This window comes from Misgurnus anguillicaudatus, chromosome 15, assembly GCF_027580225.2.
Source record: "Misgurnus anguillicaudatus chromosome 15, ASM2758022v2, whole genome shotgun sequence".
Taxonomy (NCBI): Eukaryota; Metazoa; Chordata; class Actinopteri; order Cypriniformes; family Cobitidae; genus Misgurnus; species Misgurnus anguillicaudatus.
This window is the reverse complement of record NC_073351.2, coordinates 5,241,749-5,260,327: the sequence shown is the minus strand read 5'-3', so window position 1 is coordinate 5,260,327 and position 18,579 is coordinate 5,241,749. Positions and strand designations below refer to the sequence as shown.

Below are 18,579 nucleotides of genomic sequence, written 5' to 3'. Positions count from 1 at the left end.
GTGTCTCTCATTAGTGCTGATTTTCGCATGTCCATCCCAGCACTACGCAATCGCCCATTGAAGAAGGATTATGTGGCGGCTCGTGCCGTTAATGGACAGATGCTGGATACGCTAGGCACCATTACAATGACATTTCAGCTAGGAACTGAGTCATGGCAACATATATTTCATGTAGTAAGAGAAACCACTCAGACAGTGCTGTTGGGGTGGGACTTTCTGTTGAAAAATCATGCCTTACTGGACCTCAGTAGGGCAAAGTTACAACTGTGGGACATTTCAGTTCCTCTCCTTACCAGCAAAGACTTTGTTCCCTTCTGCTGCAATGTGTCCATGGCAACTACAATTTCCTTACCTCCCCTCAGTGAGTCAGTTGTACCTGTTAAAGTTTCTTCACCTTATGTGGCTCAAATGCTGAATGACTTTGATGGCTACTTGGAACCTAATGTGGCAGATTCATCCAATTTAGTGGTGGCTCATACAGTGACCACGGTTAAAAATGGACTAACAAAAGCTCGGATTTTGAATCCTACTGGACAGGACATTTCATTGAAACAAGGTATGCACTTGGGCGAGTTTTACTCTGTTGATGGCGCTGATATTCAGTTGCTTATGACTCCGGTCGATGTAGCTGCGACATCAACAACAGGAGTGACACCCCCTGTATCACTGGATAAGTCACCAATTTCAGAGTTTGAAAGAATGGCACTTTCTGAATTACTGCTAAACTACAATGACATCTTCAGCTCCTCCGAGAAAAATTCTGGAAAGTGCAAACTGATTAAACATCACATCAGAACAGGTGAGCAGGCTCCTATCAAACAGCGCCCATACCGTGTGTCCCCTGAAAAACGTGCTGAAATAGAGAGACAAGTGGCGGGTCTGCTAGCAGATGGTGTCATCGAGGAGAGCTGCAGCCCTTGGGCATCACCAGTAGTTTTAGTTAAAAAGAAATGTGGCTCCTGGCGTTTCTGTATTGACTACAGATGCCTAAATAGTGTGACGGTGAAAGACTCTCATCCCCTACCTCGTGTAGACGATACCCTGGACGCGTTGGCAGGAGCTGTGTGGTTCAGCACTTTAGACTTTTCTAACGGATACTGGCAGGTAGAGGTTGCTGAGGAAGACAGGGAAAAAACTGCATTTACCACAGGACAGGGACTCTATCAATGGCGATCCATGCCAATGGGCCTCTCGAACTCTCTTGCTACATTCCAACGTTTGATGGAGTTAGTCCTCAGGGGGCTCCCATGGCACGTCTGCATGGTGTATCTGGATGATATTCTGATTTACAACAAAACTTTTGACGAACACTTGTCCAGTTTACAAGAAGTGTTTTCGAGAAATCAGTCTGCCGGCCTAAGACTAAACCCAAAAAAATGCCACCTGGCCAGAGATCATGTAATTTTTCTGGGTCATGTTATTTCTCAAAAGGGACTCCAGCCTGATCCTAGGAACACAGAAAAGGTTCGCAACTGGCCAGTTCCTCAATCTCCGTCTGAGGTCAGGGCGTTTGTGGGACTGTGTTCCTATTACAGACGTTTTGTCAGAGACTTTTCAAAATATGCTGCTCCACTGAATCAGCTTGTTGGTAAGAATGTGCCCTTTGTGTGGTCTTCCGAATGTGACAAATCTTTTAATTTCTTGAAAAATGTGTTGTCATCTGAGCCTATTGTGATTCTGCCTGACTTCAATGTGCCATTTAAAATCCACACAGATGCATCCAATCTGGCTGTCGGTGCTGTGCTCGCACAGGATAGAGACGGCTTGGAGCATGTTGTAGCCTATGCTAGCCGGGCATTGAACGCCACACAGAGGCGCTGGTCTACTTTCGATCGGGAGCTGTGGGCCATTGTGTGGGCAGTAAGAGAATTCAGGCATTACATTGGACTTTCTTCTTTTACCATTATCACAGACCATCGACCCCTGTTGGCCCTGCGCCATATGTCTATTGAGGATGACCCAACAGGACGGAGAGGACGATGGATTATGGAACTCGACCCACTGAACTGGGTCATCATTCACAAGGAAGGGAATCAACACAAGAATGCGGACGCACTGTCTCGTCGCCCGGAAACACCCGACCCGGTGGGCACAAAGTCGAGTAGTAATTGGATGTCAGAAGTCAATGTGGTGAGTTCAGGTCAGCCGAGTAGTGACAAGTCATGTCCCTCTACAGTTGTGAGGTCTCCAAGGGAAAAGACTGCCGCACACCTACTTGACTTTCCTGATTCAGATACTGTTTCCATGAACGCTCTGTCTTTCAATACACTGGACATTAGGGCCTCGCAGCAGGCTGATCCTGACATTAGAATTGTTTTGAATTGGGCAGAGCAGTCACAAAGGCCTCCCAGGAGACAGTTAAGAGGTGCCCCTCAGTGTTTGAAAAAACTTTGGACGGAGTTCAGTCGCCTCTCAATTATTGATGGATTGTTGTGTCGCTCTGTAATCTGTTCGCTCACTGGTGATACTATATTGCAAATTGTTGTACCCAGTGCTATGACTCCTGATATTCTGTTACAGCTGCATGGGACCCCAGCCTCTGCCCATTTCTCTTCTGAACGTGTGTGGGAACAGGCGAGAAAATTCTGTTACTGGCCTTCCATGTACAGGGACATCAATGCATGGTGCGAGCAGTGCACAGCATGTCAGACACGTCGAGGTCCTGTTCCGTCCCATTGAGCACCTATGGGCGGTTCCCAAACAGTCCGTCCTTTTGAGAGGGTGGCTATGGACATTCTAGAGCTGCCGGTGACCACTAAGGGAAATCGGTATGTGTTAGTGGTTGAGGACTATTTCACAAAATTTGTCAATTTGTATGCATTGCCTAACCAGACAGCCGTAACTGTTGCGCGCTGCCTCTTTGAGGATTATATTTTGATTCATGGTATTCCAGAAACGTTGCATTCCGATCAGGGCCGGCAGTTCGAGGCAGAGGTGATTCAGAGACTCTGCCAATGGCTAAACATCAAAAAGACCCGCACCACTCCCTACCACCCGAAGTCGGACGGTATGGTTGAGCGCTTTAACAGGACATTGATTGACCAGTTGGCTAAGACACTGCTAACCCATGGAGGAGAATGGGATGAGTACGTGAAACATGTCGCTTTTGCTTACAACACATCGCCTCACTCCAGCACTCATTTCACACCTTACCTTTTGACCCATGGCCGGGAGGCACGAGTGCCTGCTGATGTTATATTACCGACTCGGGCACTTGACCCACAAATGACTGGATCCCATACTGATTTTGTCTTTTCGTTGCAAAAAAAGCTGGACTCTGCCTTCAGCAGTGCACGCATGCATAGCGAGGCTGCTCATGAGCGTCAGAAAATGTATCATGACGAAGGAGTGCGTCACCAGCCTTATGCTGTGGGTGCCATGGTGTGGCTCAACAACCCTGTGGAGAGCCGCATGAAACTGGCGCCCCATTGGAAGGGACCTTATAAAATTGTTAAAGTCATGGACTCATGTGGTGAACTTGGATTGACTTATAAGATTGTCAATCCTTTGGACTCTGATGAGAGAGCGCAGGTTGTGCACTATGATAGGTTACGGCCTTACACATTGCCTATTCCTTCTCTGTCACAAAACCAGACATTGGAAAATGTGTTTGATTCCTTCTCAACATCCTCCTCATCGGAGGTAGATATGCCAGGTAGAGAAGAATGTGTTTTCCCTCAAAGTGACCTGAGTGTTTTACCTGATAAACAGTGTTTTGATAACAAGCCAGAACCAAATGTGAGCAGAACAGGAAGGCTTTTGAAACCTCCTGTCCATTTGAAGAATTTTGTCATGTATTGATATAACTGTTAGCCCTGTTGGGTAGTGTGGTGGTATGCTCCTGGTTTACAATTATTTGGGAGTTTGTTCAATGCACTGTACTGTTTAAAAAGTGTTTGAAGAAAACAAAAATCAAAGTATGGATAGATGCCTTACAATTTACTCATTTTGCACTTTACACAGCTGTATATGGTTTATGTAAGGTGTTTTGTTTATGTAATTTGTACTGCTCATATGTTTATGTGGTTTATGTTTCATTTATGTAAACGTGGACGTTTATTTTGTCAGGGGGGGACATATGTAACAGATTTAACCAGTTGGAGTTGATTGAGTTTTACACGAGACTGAGTGCATTGGCATTGTGATCTGTGTGCAATACCTTTTCCCCTCGGGGCTCGCCGTAGATGGCGTGTGGGCATGCGCACTGGAGGACGGTGTGTGTGTACAATGTGAGTTCCGGGTTGAGCACCACGTTGGATGGAGTGCAATAATAATAATAAAGTAAAAGAGTTAATGATCAGACGACAAGCCTCCGTTTCTTATTTTCTTATATTTCAGTTTAGGCGAACCCGAAGTTAAACGCTCGGTTACAATCGTATTATTTTACCCTCTTAAAATAATTGATTGTGATTGGATGAAAGGTGTCGAAATCATTATCAAGTGTTGTGATCCTCAGCTCTGCTGCTGTTGTGTTACTGCTTGTGGCGCTTCAAAAACTGACATCAGAGACCGCGAGAGCATTTCGAAAGCAGTCTCTTTTGTATGATTTCTCGAATCGCTCTCGCGGGATTTTGACGTTATCTGCCGCTCGGTTCTTGTGACACCGCCTAAAGTCGAACAACCCTGTTGTATCAGTCACTGGTTATTTCAGCGTAGCAGTCAAAAAAAAAAAAAAAAAAAAAAAAAACGGGACGCGAGAAGTCTCGTACGGGACAAATAATTTAGGCTCAAAATACGGGAGGTCCCAGCTAGGGGACAGTAGTCACCAAATCCAATCTTATATTATTTTAATCACTGTCTTGTTTAATCACAATTTTGAAACTTGTCAGCAACTCCTAGTAACTGAGAGCTGGGATTAAAAACATTTTTACACAGTGGGGTTATTTGTCACACAGTGTTACAATGAAGCCTCAGGTATACAATCATAATGAAATAAAGCCAATGTAAATACTATTCATCAAAATGTTAACTGTTAATATAATATCAGGGGCAGTGTTTGGGAAAGTTACTTTTAAAAGTAATGCATTACAATATTAAGTTACTCCCCAAAAAAGTAACTAATTGCGTTACTTAGTTACTTTTCATAAAAAGTAAGCTCACATTACTTTTAAGTTACTTTTGCGTTACTTTTTCTTACTTTGCAGGTGTTTTTTATGACTGAGAAGTTCTCCACTCAGAAATTGCATATTTCCATTGCCAAAATGTCAAGCTCTGGTCTGCCATCTCCATTTCTGACTGAAACTGTTCACGCATAAAATGTGTAATTCTACGTTAATACGTTCAGTTTAATGCAGTACATTGTTTTTTTACATCTAATTAATTAAACTGAAAAGTAACTTGCATTACTTTAACAACAAAGTAACTCAAATATTAATGTGAACATTTATAAAGTAATGCGTTACTTTACCCGTTACTTCAGAAAAGTAATATTATTTCGTAATGCACGTTACTTGTAATGCGTTACTCCCAACACTGATCAGGGGAAATAACTCACTATTATAATTTGTCTTAATGGTGCAACCCTTTCAAAAAAATCTATTTATATGCATTGATGCTTAATACAAGTATGAAGGATGATGGATGGATGAATGTGTGGATATCTATCTATTATAGGCAGACATATAAACAATATCCATCTTTAGTATTTAGACAGAATTTGGTTGAATTATGTGTTTAAACTAAATTTTCTAGCAGGTGTAACAACAAACCCGTTTGTTACAATGAACCCCACCTATAAGGTAACGTTTGCACTCCTGTCACTTTCGGTGTAATTGTATGATAAAGGTAGACCCCACAAACAAACTTTAAGTGTTCATTTGTAGCAGAGATTTGCATGTTGATTATTTGAAAAAGTTATTCATCTAACTTAAAAAAATTTGAATGATAGAGCCAAAGTCAAAAAGTGTTGGTGTGTCCCGATCTCCCCTACTACAGCATTTTTTTTTTTGATGTTACAAAGTGATCTTTCTTTCAAGCAACAATTTGTTTACAGAACAATGTTTAACTTCTGGCACACCTTTGGGCATTGTCCTTTGTGTCTGCTCACATTCTGTAGATATAAGATCACACACCTGCACGCACACACACACATTTGACCAAACCCAGATGATACAAAGCTCACTGGTCCCGACTGCTGAGTAAATCTGTGTTTTCTCCCTAATTCTTATAGTAAAACCCTGCGCAAACACACACAACCAGCAGGGTCGAGTCAAATCCTAGAAAATATGAAGAACACATCTGGGAGAAATATAAAACTTCAATGACGTCATCCTTAAAGCTGAACATTTTCCATGCGTTTCACACACACACACACACACATAGACAGAAAGTAATGACTCATTTCCCCTGAAGCAGTAGAGGTCTGTATTGAGCTGCTGAGGGTTACGGGTGAGATAAGCAGAAGTGATGAAATCATAATGATATCATGCAGCAGGCATCTGCAAATAACTGCTCAAGTCAATCGAATTCAAACGTTACCTGCAGATCTAAACACTATACACCCACAACAACATTATGTACATAACTTACATTAAAATGTTTACAAGTTCAGGAAAATTTGAACGAGTAACTGAGGAGCTATATTTTAATACATATATGAATACATGTTAGATGATTAATTATTTATCAAGTTACCTGTACTTCTAATAACTGAACTGTTATAGGAGATTGTGATATAATGGTGAGAAGACCTGGAAAAAAAAGAATGAGAAATTTGTAAAAACATACATTTTATTGAGGACGTCTGATATTTTACAGAGCTGTGTGTTATTAACAGTACATAATAATAAGATTTCCTCTTCTGGACTCCAGACATGTAATATTAACATACAAAAACATTGCAATATAAGAGGTGTGTACAATACATGATATTTAAATGCATATCTGTATAGGAATCTCTTGTGAAGAGGATCTGAGATGGATGTTTGAAACAAACCGAAGAGCTCCTGCCTACAAACATGAGCTTTAGCAAAGCATGAACCGTAAAATGCAAAATCAAATAAAGATGAAAGAAACACGAACCATAACCTGAAAAATCATACCCACAATTCAGCATTTGTTCACAAAGAAGATACATAAGATAAGAACATAAAGTCAAGAGTTCATTGATACACAAGGCTCTGTCAAAACAGAAAAGTACAAAAGTAAGGGAAAAAAAGTAGAACTTGGTCCAACTATTTGCATTGAGATCAGGTGTAAAACATGTTTCCTGTAGTCCAGCTATATAGTCCACACTGAGCATGCTCAGACCGCTCATCTGAAGCTTCACACATCCACGAACAATGAACTTCACAGAATATGCCTTATTTGTATTTATACATAGCGTGATGTTTTGCGAGTATGTTAGATAGCTTTAGTGATAAATCGTTATTTTACATGCAGTCATGCACGCATGTGTGGAGGCGGGGCAGAGCTGCACAAGGACCGCCCCTTCACCAGACCCTTGAATTGGTTGTTTTTATGATTAAACTCTTTCTATCATCTCGACTCACACATTTATTTTAACTACAGTTCCCTATTTTCCTCATCTGCACAGCATGTGCTTAAAAATCCCATATAAACCAAACCTTAATAAACTGAAAAAAATGAAACCTGAATCCCGATTTTCTGCCAGATCCCAGATCTAGTTGTAAAAAAGGAGAGTATTTAGGTGTTAATCTTTGGCATGGTTTTAAAAAAGCCGTTTCAGATGAATCATCTAAATCTATAATCATGAAAGTATTTTAATAGTGCATCAATTGGTGGGGGTCACGAGTTAGTGGTTTAGAGTATTTGAGGAATAAGTTTAATGTTAAATCGGCACAGATGGTTAAGTTACACACCAGGGTGTCAAAGATCTCATCAGCGCTGATCTTGTTTTTTATCTGGAGGAGATTAGATCAAAATTGGATGCAGGTCGTGAATTAGCACTGTAGTACAGCTGGACACGAGCAGGTGTGCTTTTAAGACTATTTTTACATGCATCCGAACACATGATGGATGAACAACATCTATGTGTTATGCTGCGTTATTAAAATAGTGCCCAATGACATCCAAACATCAAAATACAGCGTACAATAATCTCAGAAGAGATACTGAAGCGTACATCACTAGACTGTGTCCATTATGATCGACTCTGTGCTTCAAACCCAGACTCAACGAATCCAGACTAAGCTCACATTTAGCGGGGAACACAGCAGATCCAGTCCAGTTGAGTCTAGATTTGTTAACAGTGAATGTGGTGACAGGTTGTGAAGCAGGCCCGAGATCTCTCTGTGCGCATCTGTGTAAAAGAAGTCCTGAAACGGTCTGAACTGAACGTTTGCAAAAGAGAATACATAATATGACAAACATAAAACAATAATAAAATATAACGACAAAAAAGACAAAGTATTAACAAAATGTAGGAAAATATCCAGTTGTGTTCCCTTCTTCAGGTGAAGTGTCTCCCTCCGAGGGTTTGGCACAAGACTCCGATCAGCCCGAGTGAGAGAGAGAGAGAAAGAGAGGGAGAGAGACAACACTTTACATATCTCTCTCTACTCGCCTCTGCCGCACTAAAGAGAGAGAAAAGATGTGTTAGGAATCATGTGATCTGTGAGAAGCTTTAAGGGGATCGACTCTTTTAAGAGGCTCAATGAATCAAAGGTGTGTTAGTCAAACCTTTATCCTGTTACAAACATTCACACCATCAAAGCATTACAAACACGCACACACAGCTTTACAATATTCATTATAAGTCAAGACAAAATGTTACTGGTTAGCTTGCTCTGCCTTAGCAGAGCCCTTTAATGCATACACCACAAGATAAATTCATATTTTTGTGCAAAATGGTATGCTCAAATATGATTGGCTGGCTTTAAAAGTGCCAAATAATGCATTGAAATAATCTGATAAATTGTTCTTTGATATCTACATAGCAGATATGTGGCTTTATTAAGTGCAAAAATTATCCAGAGATGTCAATTTACAGCCCTAGGCTTTGACCCCAGAATGAAATGGTCTATTATTACCTTATTTGAAAGGGTCGTGAATATTAATGTTGAGCTCTGCTCTTATTGGTCGTTTCTCAGAGCAGCTCAGTTCAGTAGCTTTGTGTGTGTAACTAGATTTTATGTTTGAGTTTGTATCAGACGAAGATACAGATTTTGAGCAATAATCAATTATCCAGAAATCTTCAGAGGGACAAGTTTGTGGTTTTTTTCAGTATAGACCTGCAAAACGTAACTGTTACTTCAGCAGTAGAACTTCAGCCTACATGCTAGCATATATATATAGCATTAATTAGCATTTAATTTAATGTTGGGGGCGTACACCTCGACTGTAATGTCACAGATGGTGTTATGTTGAGATTGGCCTGTTTTCCAGCAGTCTTGCATGCACAAGGAAGGGCTGTCACAATGATTAAATAATCGTCTCATTGCGATTGTTTAACCTTATCGCGATGATTTCAGATCACCGCAATGATTGCACATCTCTCTAAAAAACACAAGGGGGAGCTGCAGCGCCTGTTTAAACAAGACAGTATCAGATTACTTTTAAATATGTGTTTAAAAGTATCAGTAATAGGGCTGCAACTAACAACTATTTTAATAGTCGACTAGTCACCGACTATTGAAACGATTAGTCGAATAATCGAATAATTATTAATTTTTTCTAAAATTTAGCATGAGCTTGCTTTAATTGTGTGGAAAATGATAGTAAACACAAGAAAGAAGGGGGTACTTGAAAATGACATTTTTTTACATTCAATGAAAACAAGTTTTACATTATTAATAATTGCAGCTACTATGATTTTACCAAAACGAAGTTATGTATTTTAAGCTATTTTAATATATATATATATATATATAGCATAATTTCTTAATTTGAATGCACAACCAAAAAACGAGATCTCTGAAAAATAAAAAAAACAGTACAATAAATATACTCAGTGAGGGCATTCGCCTGTTGTGGGGTGCACGTCTGCTTCTTTTGCAGAGAGGGGTCCATGGTGGCTCTCTTCTTCAGACTGAATGCATTTAATTTAAAATACTTTTGTCAGGCACAGTCGGGCATAATGTTAAATCCTTTATTTATTTATTTTAAAGCAATAATACGCTTATGAAATGCTCAATGTACATCCAAAACAAATCGTATTGGCTTCCATGTTATTTAAATCTTACCGAGGCGAGTCAAACTCCGTTTCATTCAACTGTCCGACGTGCTTTCTCTTTAAATGTTCGTGCATGACCCAAGTGCTACTGTGATACGCAAAGACTGCTTGCAAACCATGCGGGTAATCTTTTTATTCGCCGTATCCAGGCTAAAATGCTCCAAAACTTCAGATGTTTTGGTACGCGCAGCTGCTGCGTTGGACGCCACCATTTCTGTATGTTATCGCTGAGCAGAGAAGCTAATGCGCATGTGCGACTCTCGGCAGAGATTGTAATGAAGAGAGATGCCTCACTCGGCCAGAAAAAACATGTCTGGCGACAACTTGCGACTATTTCTATTATCGATTTTTGTCGACAACGTCGACGAATCGTTGCAGCCCTAATCAGTAACACTTGAATGCTTTAAAAACAATTTGGATTTACGATTAAACTGAAATTTCATGATGACTGCCACTAGGGGGCGAACTCTGAAAGTTGTGTCCGAATGTTGGGTACAGCATAAAGGCGGCTTAAAGGTAGGGTAACAGATTTGATCCTGAAACATTTTTTGTTATGCTGGTTAAAAGTCTCCTTACATCCTGATAGCAATCACTGTGTTAAGTTGTTTAAATGTATTTGTAGAAATTTATGTCATCTGTGAAAGGCGTAGGACCAAAAAATGTTCAACAAATCATAGATTTCGGTCCGAACGGACGTTTCCATTTTTGTCCCTCATACGTAAGCATAATTTGAATTTCCACTGCGCAGCGAGTCCACGCAGACACCATACGTCATCGGCGCGTTCACGTGCGCTCACCTCCTGCCTGTAAACAGTGAGAACAGCAAACTTTTCTGCTAAATTGACAACCTACACTGGAGCCACAAAACTAAAGGCATCTTTTATAACAACAACAACAGCAAAAACTGCCTGGATCAGCAAGAGCAAAACCCCAAATGAACATCAGTAACTTTACTGCTTTACCACGAGATGCAAACAGCTGCAGGACGCAAAGAGTGGTTGCACAGTTTATTTTGGTAAGGTAGGTACGCGATATGTTTGTATTGAGATGGATTCAGATATTCTACTTTGATGAAACATTGTGTTGCTTATGAAATTTGAGTTCGTTTACGGATTAGCGTAACGATATAGTTACTACGTCTACACAACCGAACGTGTGCTTAAACTAATTCTGATGTAAACCAGTTGTTTGGTTATTTTGGAAGTGTTATTCGACTTTGTACTGCAAAGTTTTCTCACTGCTGAATGAGACATGAGATGTGACCGTCTGATCTGTGCGTGTTCATGTGTTTTGGAAGAGGCGTGACTTTGGATGGCGGTTTGACTTGAGAGTGGGATCGGGATTTCATTGCTAGGCGGCTACCGTTAGCATTTTTCAAAATGTGTTACCCTACCTTTAAGACTTTTGCACAGTACCGTATAGGTATGTGTATAGTTAATGAGATCACATTTGTGTGTTGTTCTGATAGCTTTACAGACTCTCTTAAACTAGTTTTAATGACTTATTCGCATAACATCATCTTCCAAAATCTTTAAAATGGGTTGTTAGCATACATGCAAAAACATCAGAGGTTACACATCAAACCCGTGCGTTCACACATAATACCTAAAGGATGTGTATGAGGCTGGTGTAGAGCACAGCGTATGTCATCATCATCTGGCGTAAGCTCCTACATGTGTCTGTATGCGTTTGGTAATAATATAAGACTGAAGGACAGGAGACAGATCCAAACTTTACAGGAGAAGAAAGAGTAATGTTCATGTAGACAGAGAGAGAAAGAGAGAGAGCGAGAGACCACAGAACAATGTATAAAGATCATTTTAAAGGGGCTACATTGTCATGGTCTTTTATTGTTTTAGGTGACTACAACTCACACTTAACCCCAAAATTAAAAAAAGATTACATAACAGTTTAAGGTTCATTAAGTTTTGTTGAATCAAACACATTTTTATTATCTTCAACAAGGTATTTCAGCTACTGTATGATTAAGACATCAGTAAATGACCTGTTATTAGTGACACATACATGTTGCTAAATATATGTTAATAAGTAAACATAGTGGGTCATATATTGATGAGCTCATCACTGTGATGTCATGTTGAAACGTCCATTTGTGCTGATATTTCCGAAAATGGTATGATGGACTTTAGACGAGCTATAAAATGTTAACTTTAAAGTATGTGGAAACAAAAGATTAAACTGACTAGAAGTCTTGTTTTCCATGATATGAGCCATTTAGAGCCCTCAAGGTAAAGCAACATAATTCAAAAATCCGTCTTAAGGTTAACAAGCCTGGTCCTGGAGGGCCGGTGTCTTTGCAGAGTTTAGCTCCAACCCTAATCAAACATACCTAAAGCAGCTAATTAAGGTGGAGCTAGACTCTGCAGAGACACCGGCCCTCCAGGACAAGGATTGGTGAGCCCTGCTGTATTTAGATTAACCCTAATGTCCAAAGCATGAAGCATGCAAATACTGTGTTCTTACCCAAGTCGTTGTTTTTTGTGATGGCAGCGGCTGCGCGAGCTCTAGGACCCTGCTGGGTGAAATGGTAGCCAAACTTTATGATGCTGGTGTTCTGTTCCAACATCTTGGCGATCTCCATTTCCGCCGATGTGCCGAGTTGCTGTCGCTGAGAAACAATGACAAGCATGTCAAAAACAATATTTCATCATCAAAGGGCTCTACATACACAGCTTACTGTCAATAACATTTGCATTAGGTTTCATAGTGTCTTAAAATATCAGCGCTTAAACATATTTCAACCAATAATTCACTGTATTTATAACGGTTTACATCTAGTACAGAGTCAATTAACAATCAAATGATTGCGAAGACTGATAGTGTAATGATACAAAGTTTGCATAAAAATAACCACTCTTGTGGTCTTGGCGACTCAAGAGCCTGTGAACGCTACAGGAAGTAAGTGCGCAAGACTGTCCCATGTCTTAAAACTGCCAAAGTGCAGTGCCTGTAACCCACACTCGAATACCACTGTCGTGAAAACTTTTAATTGTAAGTTATAAAAGGATATTACATATTTTGGTATTAAAACAAAAAATGTTGCGCATTTCATTGTTATGTATTTCGTAAAAGCATCAGCAACTGCTTTTATCACACAATTATAAACAACATTAATTGTGTCGTTTATTGATGAACTACTGAATAAACAATAAATAGTAAGTGTAAATAATAATCTTTAAGTTCAGATAATTTTCATTTCAGAGTGTTTGTATGTCCATTTTATTTAAAGAAAAAAAAATCAAAAATATACAGTACTGTGAAAAGTCCTAGGCCACCATGCAAGAATCAGATTTGTTGTTTTTGCAATGTTATAGTGATCATATATAATTGTTTTTCAGTCTCTTTAACAGAATACATCCAGAAAATACAGGAAATGTGTATGTAGTATTAAAAACTGTATAATGTAAAATGTAAACTGATGTGTCAAGTTTTTAGGGTAAACTCCCCTTCCACTGGGTAAACACTGACGAAGCATAAAGAAGACATTTAGGCCTGAAAATGTTTTTTTTATTTGTCTACATACTTCCTGTATTTTCTGTTTGTATTTTAATAAAATAGATTGAAAAATAAATATGGATGATATTAAAACTAGTGCTGGGCAAAGACCAATCGCGATCAATCGCATACAAAACAAAAGTGACCTCTTTTGCATAATATATGTGCGTGTACCGTGTCCAATCACCGTGTATATCTAACCACACACACATTCATATATTCATTTCAGAATTGTTTTACTTATATAAAATTGTTTTTAATTTATTTTTAATATAGAATATATAAAAATATAAATAAATATATATAAACATGTAAATGTTTCTTAAATACATACATGAATGTGTGTGTATTTATTTATACATAATAATTACACACAGCACATACTTATATTATGCCAAAAATCACTTTTTTGTATGCGATTAATCGTGATTAATCTTTGCCCAGCACTAATTAAAACTTCTAAAACAACAAGTCTGATGGTGGTGGCCTAAGACTTTTGCACAGTACTGTATATCTTTAATAGCCTATATAAAAAACGAATAGGTTTTGGTTCAAACTGCTGCCACTACATGATTGACATTTTTACACTTGCTAAGTGTGTTCTATTGGGTGAATAATTTTACATGCACGCTTGGGATCTTCACTCCCACTCGAACATTTGGGCCAAATACAGAAAATACGTCATGTAAGTAGTCAAAGGCAAAGACTGCAAGTGTGGGTATTTGAACGCAGCCGTCTCTTCTGTCATGTGACCTTTCATACCACTTAGTTCGGGTACTAATTTCCCAGATGAGTACTGGGGCGATTTCCTGAGAACTAATAATCCCCAGTACCATTTCCCCCGGTTGCATTCGCACCACCAGTGGGACTCTAAAGGGACGCTCTCAGTGACGTACCATTCGTACTGATCTGAAATCAGCGCAAATGCCAGCAGAAATCACGCAGTTACAGAAAACAATAAGCTTCTGTCCCTGTAATACACATTTGCAGATACATACTGTTGCGAATCGCCATGTAAATGGTCACGGCAAAAAAATTATACACGCAGTTCTGTATTAGTGGCTAAAATGTGCGCGAAGAGGACTCGATGCAAAATAAGTTGTTAAAGACCAACCTATCAGTCGTTTGTGAAATGAATAATCTAAACTGGTGTAATTTTTACTCTAATGAATAATTTATTAAGGCAGCGGCATGAAATATACCACCGCACAAATATCACCGTGCTGCATACTTTGTTTAAAAATTATGACAAAAATAATAACAATAAAACTCAGTATATTACTGTTGATAGAGCAATATTAACTTGAAATTACACCCAGATGGATATCAGATATGCGAGTGCCATGATCGGAGACATGGTGTTGTTTTTTGTTGTTGTGTGTTAGACGTTATGCAATTTAAAGAGCAAAAATTAAGTCTATAATAATAAATCAACTACAACAACTGTCTTACAGTGTTATATATCATTGAGACATACAAGGCTTTTTAAAGAATGTCGGTGTTAGTATTTTGTATGACATGCTTTTGGCCAATAAACCTTTACCTACGTCACAAATAGTTTGTGTTGTGCTGGTTAGATCCTATTCCGAAGTAGGAGCTAATTTAGACCTAGAAAAAGGCAGTACCAGTACTAAAATAGTCCCAGTTCCTGTGATCTGAACACGCCAAAATGTGGGCAGGTCCCACAAATAGTTTGGGTACCATGAAAAGGTTCCCACGGTGTGAAAGGCACTCATTAGTACATATTTAAAAAATGTGTTGCATTAGTAGTTTCATTTAACATGCATCATTTCTCTTTTATGTCAGATTTAGCTGTATATGAACAGAATATATATAGGTCAGTGTTGGATGAAAAATTTATGTATCTAGTTATATACCGTAAAACTTAAAATAATAGCACGGGCTTTAATTTTCCCAAACCTCTCGTCACACCAGGCGTCTATAAGAGACAGGCTTTTAATTTAATTGTTCAAGCATGACAGCAGGAGGTTACCACATATTACGTTTTATTTATAATTTAAATGTGTTTAACAAATTAGTTTGTGTAATAACAGTCTTAAATTATTTGGCAGCATAAATAAAGCAAACGAGGATATGCTTTTTATTGGTTGTTGCGTTAAATCTTCACAGATACTACAGTGCTATTTTCTGATTGGCTATTGTGTAGCCTCTTTCTTTTTTTGATTGGCTGATAAGTGGCACGCAGCACGCTCGACTAGAACTCCAGGGGAGACGGGCTTGATAGAGAGAGCGGTGCGGCCAGATACATTTTGGCGCTGCAGCATATTAAATAAATAGTTTTTCCGTGTGAGAAATACAATGTGTGGCGGGAGTGGATGCATGACAAAAGACTGAAAGCCCGGCTATTATCAAACCGGCCCTCGCGGCCTCAAACACTACCGGCCCACCGGGAAAAGTCCCGACTCTCCCGATTGCCACTCCGCTACTGTCATCATCAATGCAATCCTGACGATGAACCTTGTTGTGTTGTCATAGTGATGAGTAACGGTCCGATTGCGTCTGTCACGTGACATCTACTGGTAATTAAAAGTTTAGCGTGTGCAATCTGCACCATAGAAGTTACTGGCTTAAACAGACAATCTGATGAGTTTTAGAAGATTAAATACAACCCGAAAAATAAAAACAGACCAGGCCTTTATTTGAGACAGGCGTTTATTTACCCAAACCTGTCGTCACACCAGGCGTCTATTTGGGATGCGGCTGTTATTTGAAGTTTTACGGTAGTAATGTATGTGTTAGGGCTGTCAATAGGTTTACCTGGTTGTCAATCTTGATCTCTGAGAGCGTATCATTGTCCCGCAGACCTTCAACTAAAGCCTGAACTCCAACGCCTGTGATGAAATTGGACTCGAGATTTAAACTCTTCAGGGTCTTGTTCTCTCGCAACATATCTGAAAACGCCTGCAATAAAACACACAGAAAGCTTTAAAGATAACCATTGTTTAAAAAGGTGAATGATGCATGCAAAACATCATCAGAAAGATCATCAGATTACTTTACAGGGCAGAATCGCTGTTTTTAAGCTCCATGACTGTAAATATTTTTATTGTTATGCAGCATTCAATTCTGAAGACACGCCCCAAAAGACAGCATTCATCCAATTGCAAGACATAACAAATGAGGTTGTGAAACACATCATGTCCCTCACCACAGCGACGGGGTCGTTGCTTCTGGTGGCAGCCAGACTGAACTTCTTGACATGAGTGTTTCTCTCCATGGCTTTAGCGATGTCCTTAAGGGTCGGGATGGGAATGTTCTGAAAGAAAAGAGACCGGAAACATTAAAAACTCCTGTATATCATCAGTTTAGATAAGAAATCATCATCAGGAGTTTATATAAACTCAAAAAGTCCTTTTCCAGGGTTTGGAGACAAATTAATTCTAAGCACAATTGTCCAAGTAAACACTTTTAGTAAACCTTAACCTAAAACATTTCAGTTTATTGCTATCAGCTTTAGATACATGATTTCTAAACAGAGCATTACTTTGATGTTGTTGAGATTGACTTCAGTAAGCGAAGGATCGTTGGATTTGATTCGTTGGAGAGTGTCCTCCACGTTGGTTGGGTTTGGCGGCTCATCGAAAACCGGCTTTACTTTCTCTCCTTTAATAACATCTACAACACAAACACATTTACGGGTGGATGGATGAATAAATGGAAGTTTTGAGACATAAATATGAATCAATACGTAATAAATGGTGTGTTGTAACTAAACTTACTGTTATAACCGTCTTTAGAGGTGGCGTCATAACTGTGTGTGCTTGTCACCAGTGCGCTCACTCCAAGAATAGCTAAAAAAAAAACACCACCACACATGATCACTTTTATTATGTTATACATTATATGAAAAATGTAAAAAGATAAACGAGTCTGGATATCACATTTTTCATCACTGCATTACTTGTTATAGTGACTTCTTCATTACAATAAAAAAGGTGAGAAATGTAACAGGGGTCCGTTCAAACATTTGACTGATACTGTATTTGCAGCATTTCAGCAATGGTTTTGTAAATCAAAAATGTGATATTCAGCACGAGAAAGAATGAATAAAGCATATCAGGTTTATAATAAAGCGTACAGTAAGAGTATTGTTGAGAGATGAGAGCGGGTGTGTTAGCTGTAAATACATGCAGTGTGGGCGTTCTGACCCTCAGAGTCAAGCAGAAAAACCAACAGCAGAAGAGACACAGATGTTCATTCAGACTCAGAGCTCTGAATTTCCCATCATCTCTCTCTTTGACAGTCTTTATAATGTGATCTCTCTCTCTCTGTGATGTTATGTACCTGCCAGGTCACACAGTTCATTGTCAGTAGCGCTGGACAGAGCTTCTTCCAGTTCTGGGTCAAGGGTCGTGACTTCCTCTTTACGTAACTCTATTGGTTTCTGTTTGGGCACCCACGCCTTTCCTGCAAGATAAAAAGCAAAAGAAGAGATTAATGACTAATCGGAGTACAGACCCCAGGGATGGGCCGAAAACACGGAAACTTCATAACATACAATAGATACTGCTATATATCGACTTACATGGGCTTATCTTTTCAAGTCTTACAAAAGAGTATATTCAGGGGTGCACATAACGTTTTTTGTCCTGGTTCTCAAAGGAACACCTAGAGATGTTGCCTGGTACTCACACTATTCATGGCACCGACATCCTACATGCTGTCATCATCACTAATCCCCTGACTACTTTCTTTACCATATCACTTTGGTTTAAACATGGTAGACGATGATGTATATAAAATAAAATATGTCTGTTTATTGTTTTTCACCCATGTATGCTTAATAAATAACTAGTAACCTATCTCATATAAATTTCAAATATTGTTAAAGAGGAGTAAATGGTCATAAATAAAAAAATCTGATTATGATTATGAAAAATACAAATTAAATAAACAGTGTTGTTCATGGT

General features: G+C 39.1%; 1 protein-coding gene across 2 annotated transcripts in view; it reads right to left on the bottom strand.

Annotated features, from left to right (window-relative positions):
• Positions 1-6,711: 6,711 nt before the first annotated feature.
• The window catches only part of tmod2 (tropomodulin 2), a 38,306-nt gene continuing 26,438 nt past the window's right edge, over positions 6,712-18,579 (bottom strand). Inside the window, exons 4-10 of one of the 2 annotated variants that reach the window (XM_055173867.2) lie at positions 17,954-18,076; positions 17,389-17,460; positions 17,154-17,284; positions 16,818-16,925; positions 16,427-16,570; positions 12,617-12,761; positions 6,712-8,534 (exon numbers count right to left, since the gene is read on the bottom strand). In XM_055173867.2, coding sequence (XP_055029842.1) covers positions 8,503-8,534; positions 12,617-12,761; positions 16,427-16,570; positions 16,818-16,925; positions 17,154-17,284; positions 17,389-17,460; positions 17,954-18,076 — 755 coding nt within the window. In that variant the 3' untranslated portion in view covers positions 6,712-8,502. Of the gene's footprint in view, positions 8,535-11,758; positions 11,864-12,616; positions 12,762-16,426; positions 16,571-16,817; positions 16,926-17,153; positions 17,285-17,388; positions 17,461-17,953; positions 18,077-18,579 lie in introns of those variants that run through there. The other variant, XM_055173866.2, reaches the window with a different exon arrangement.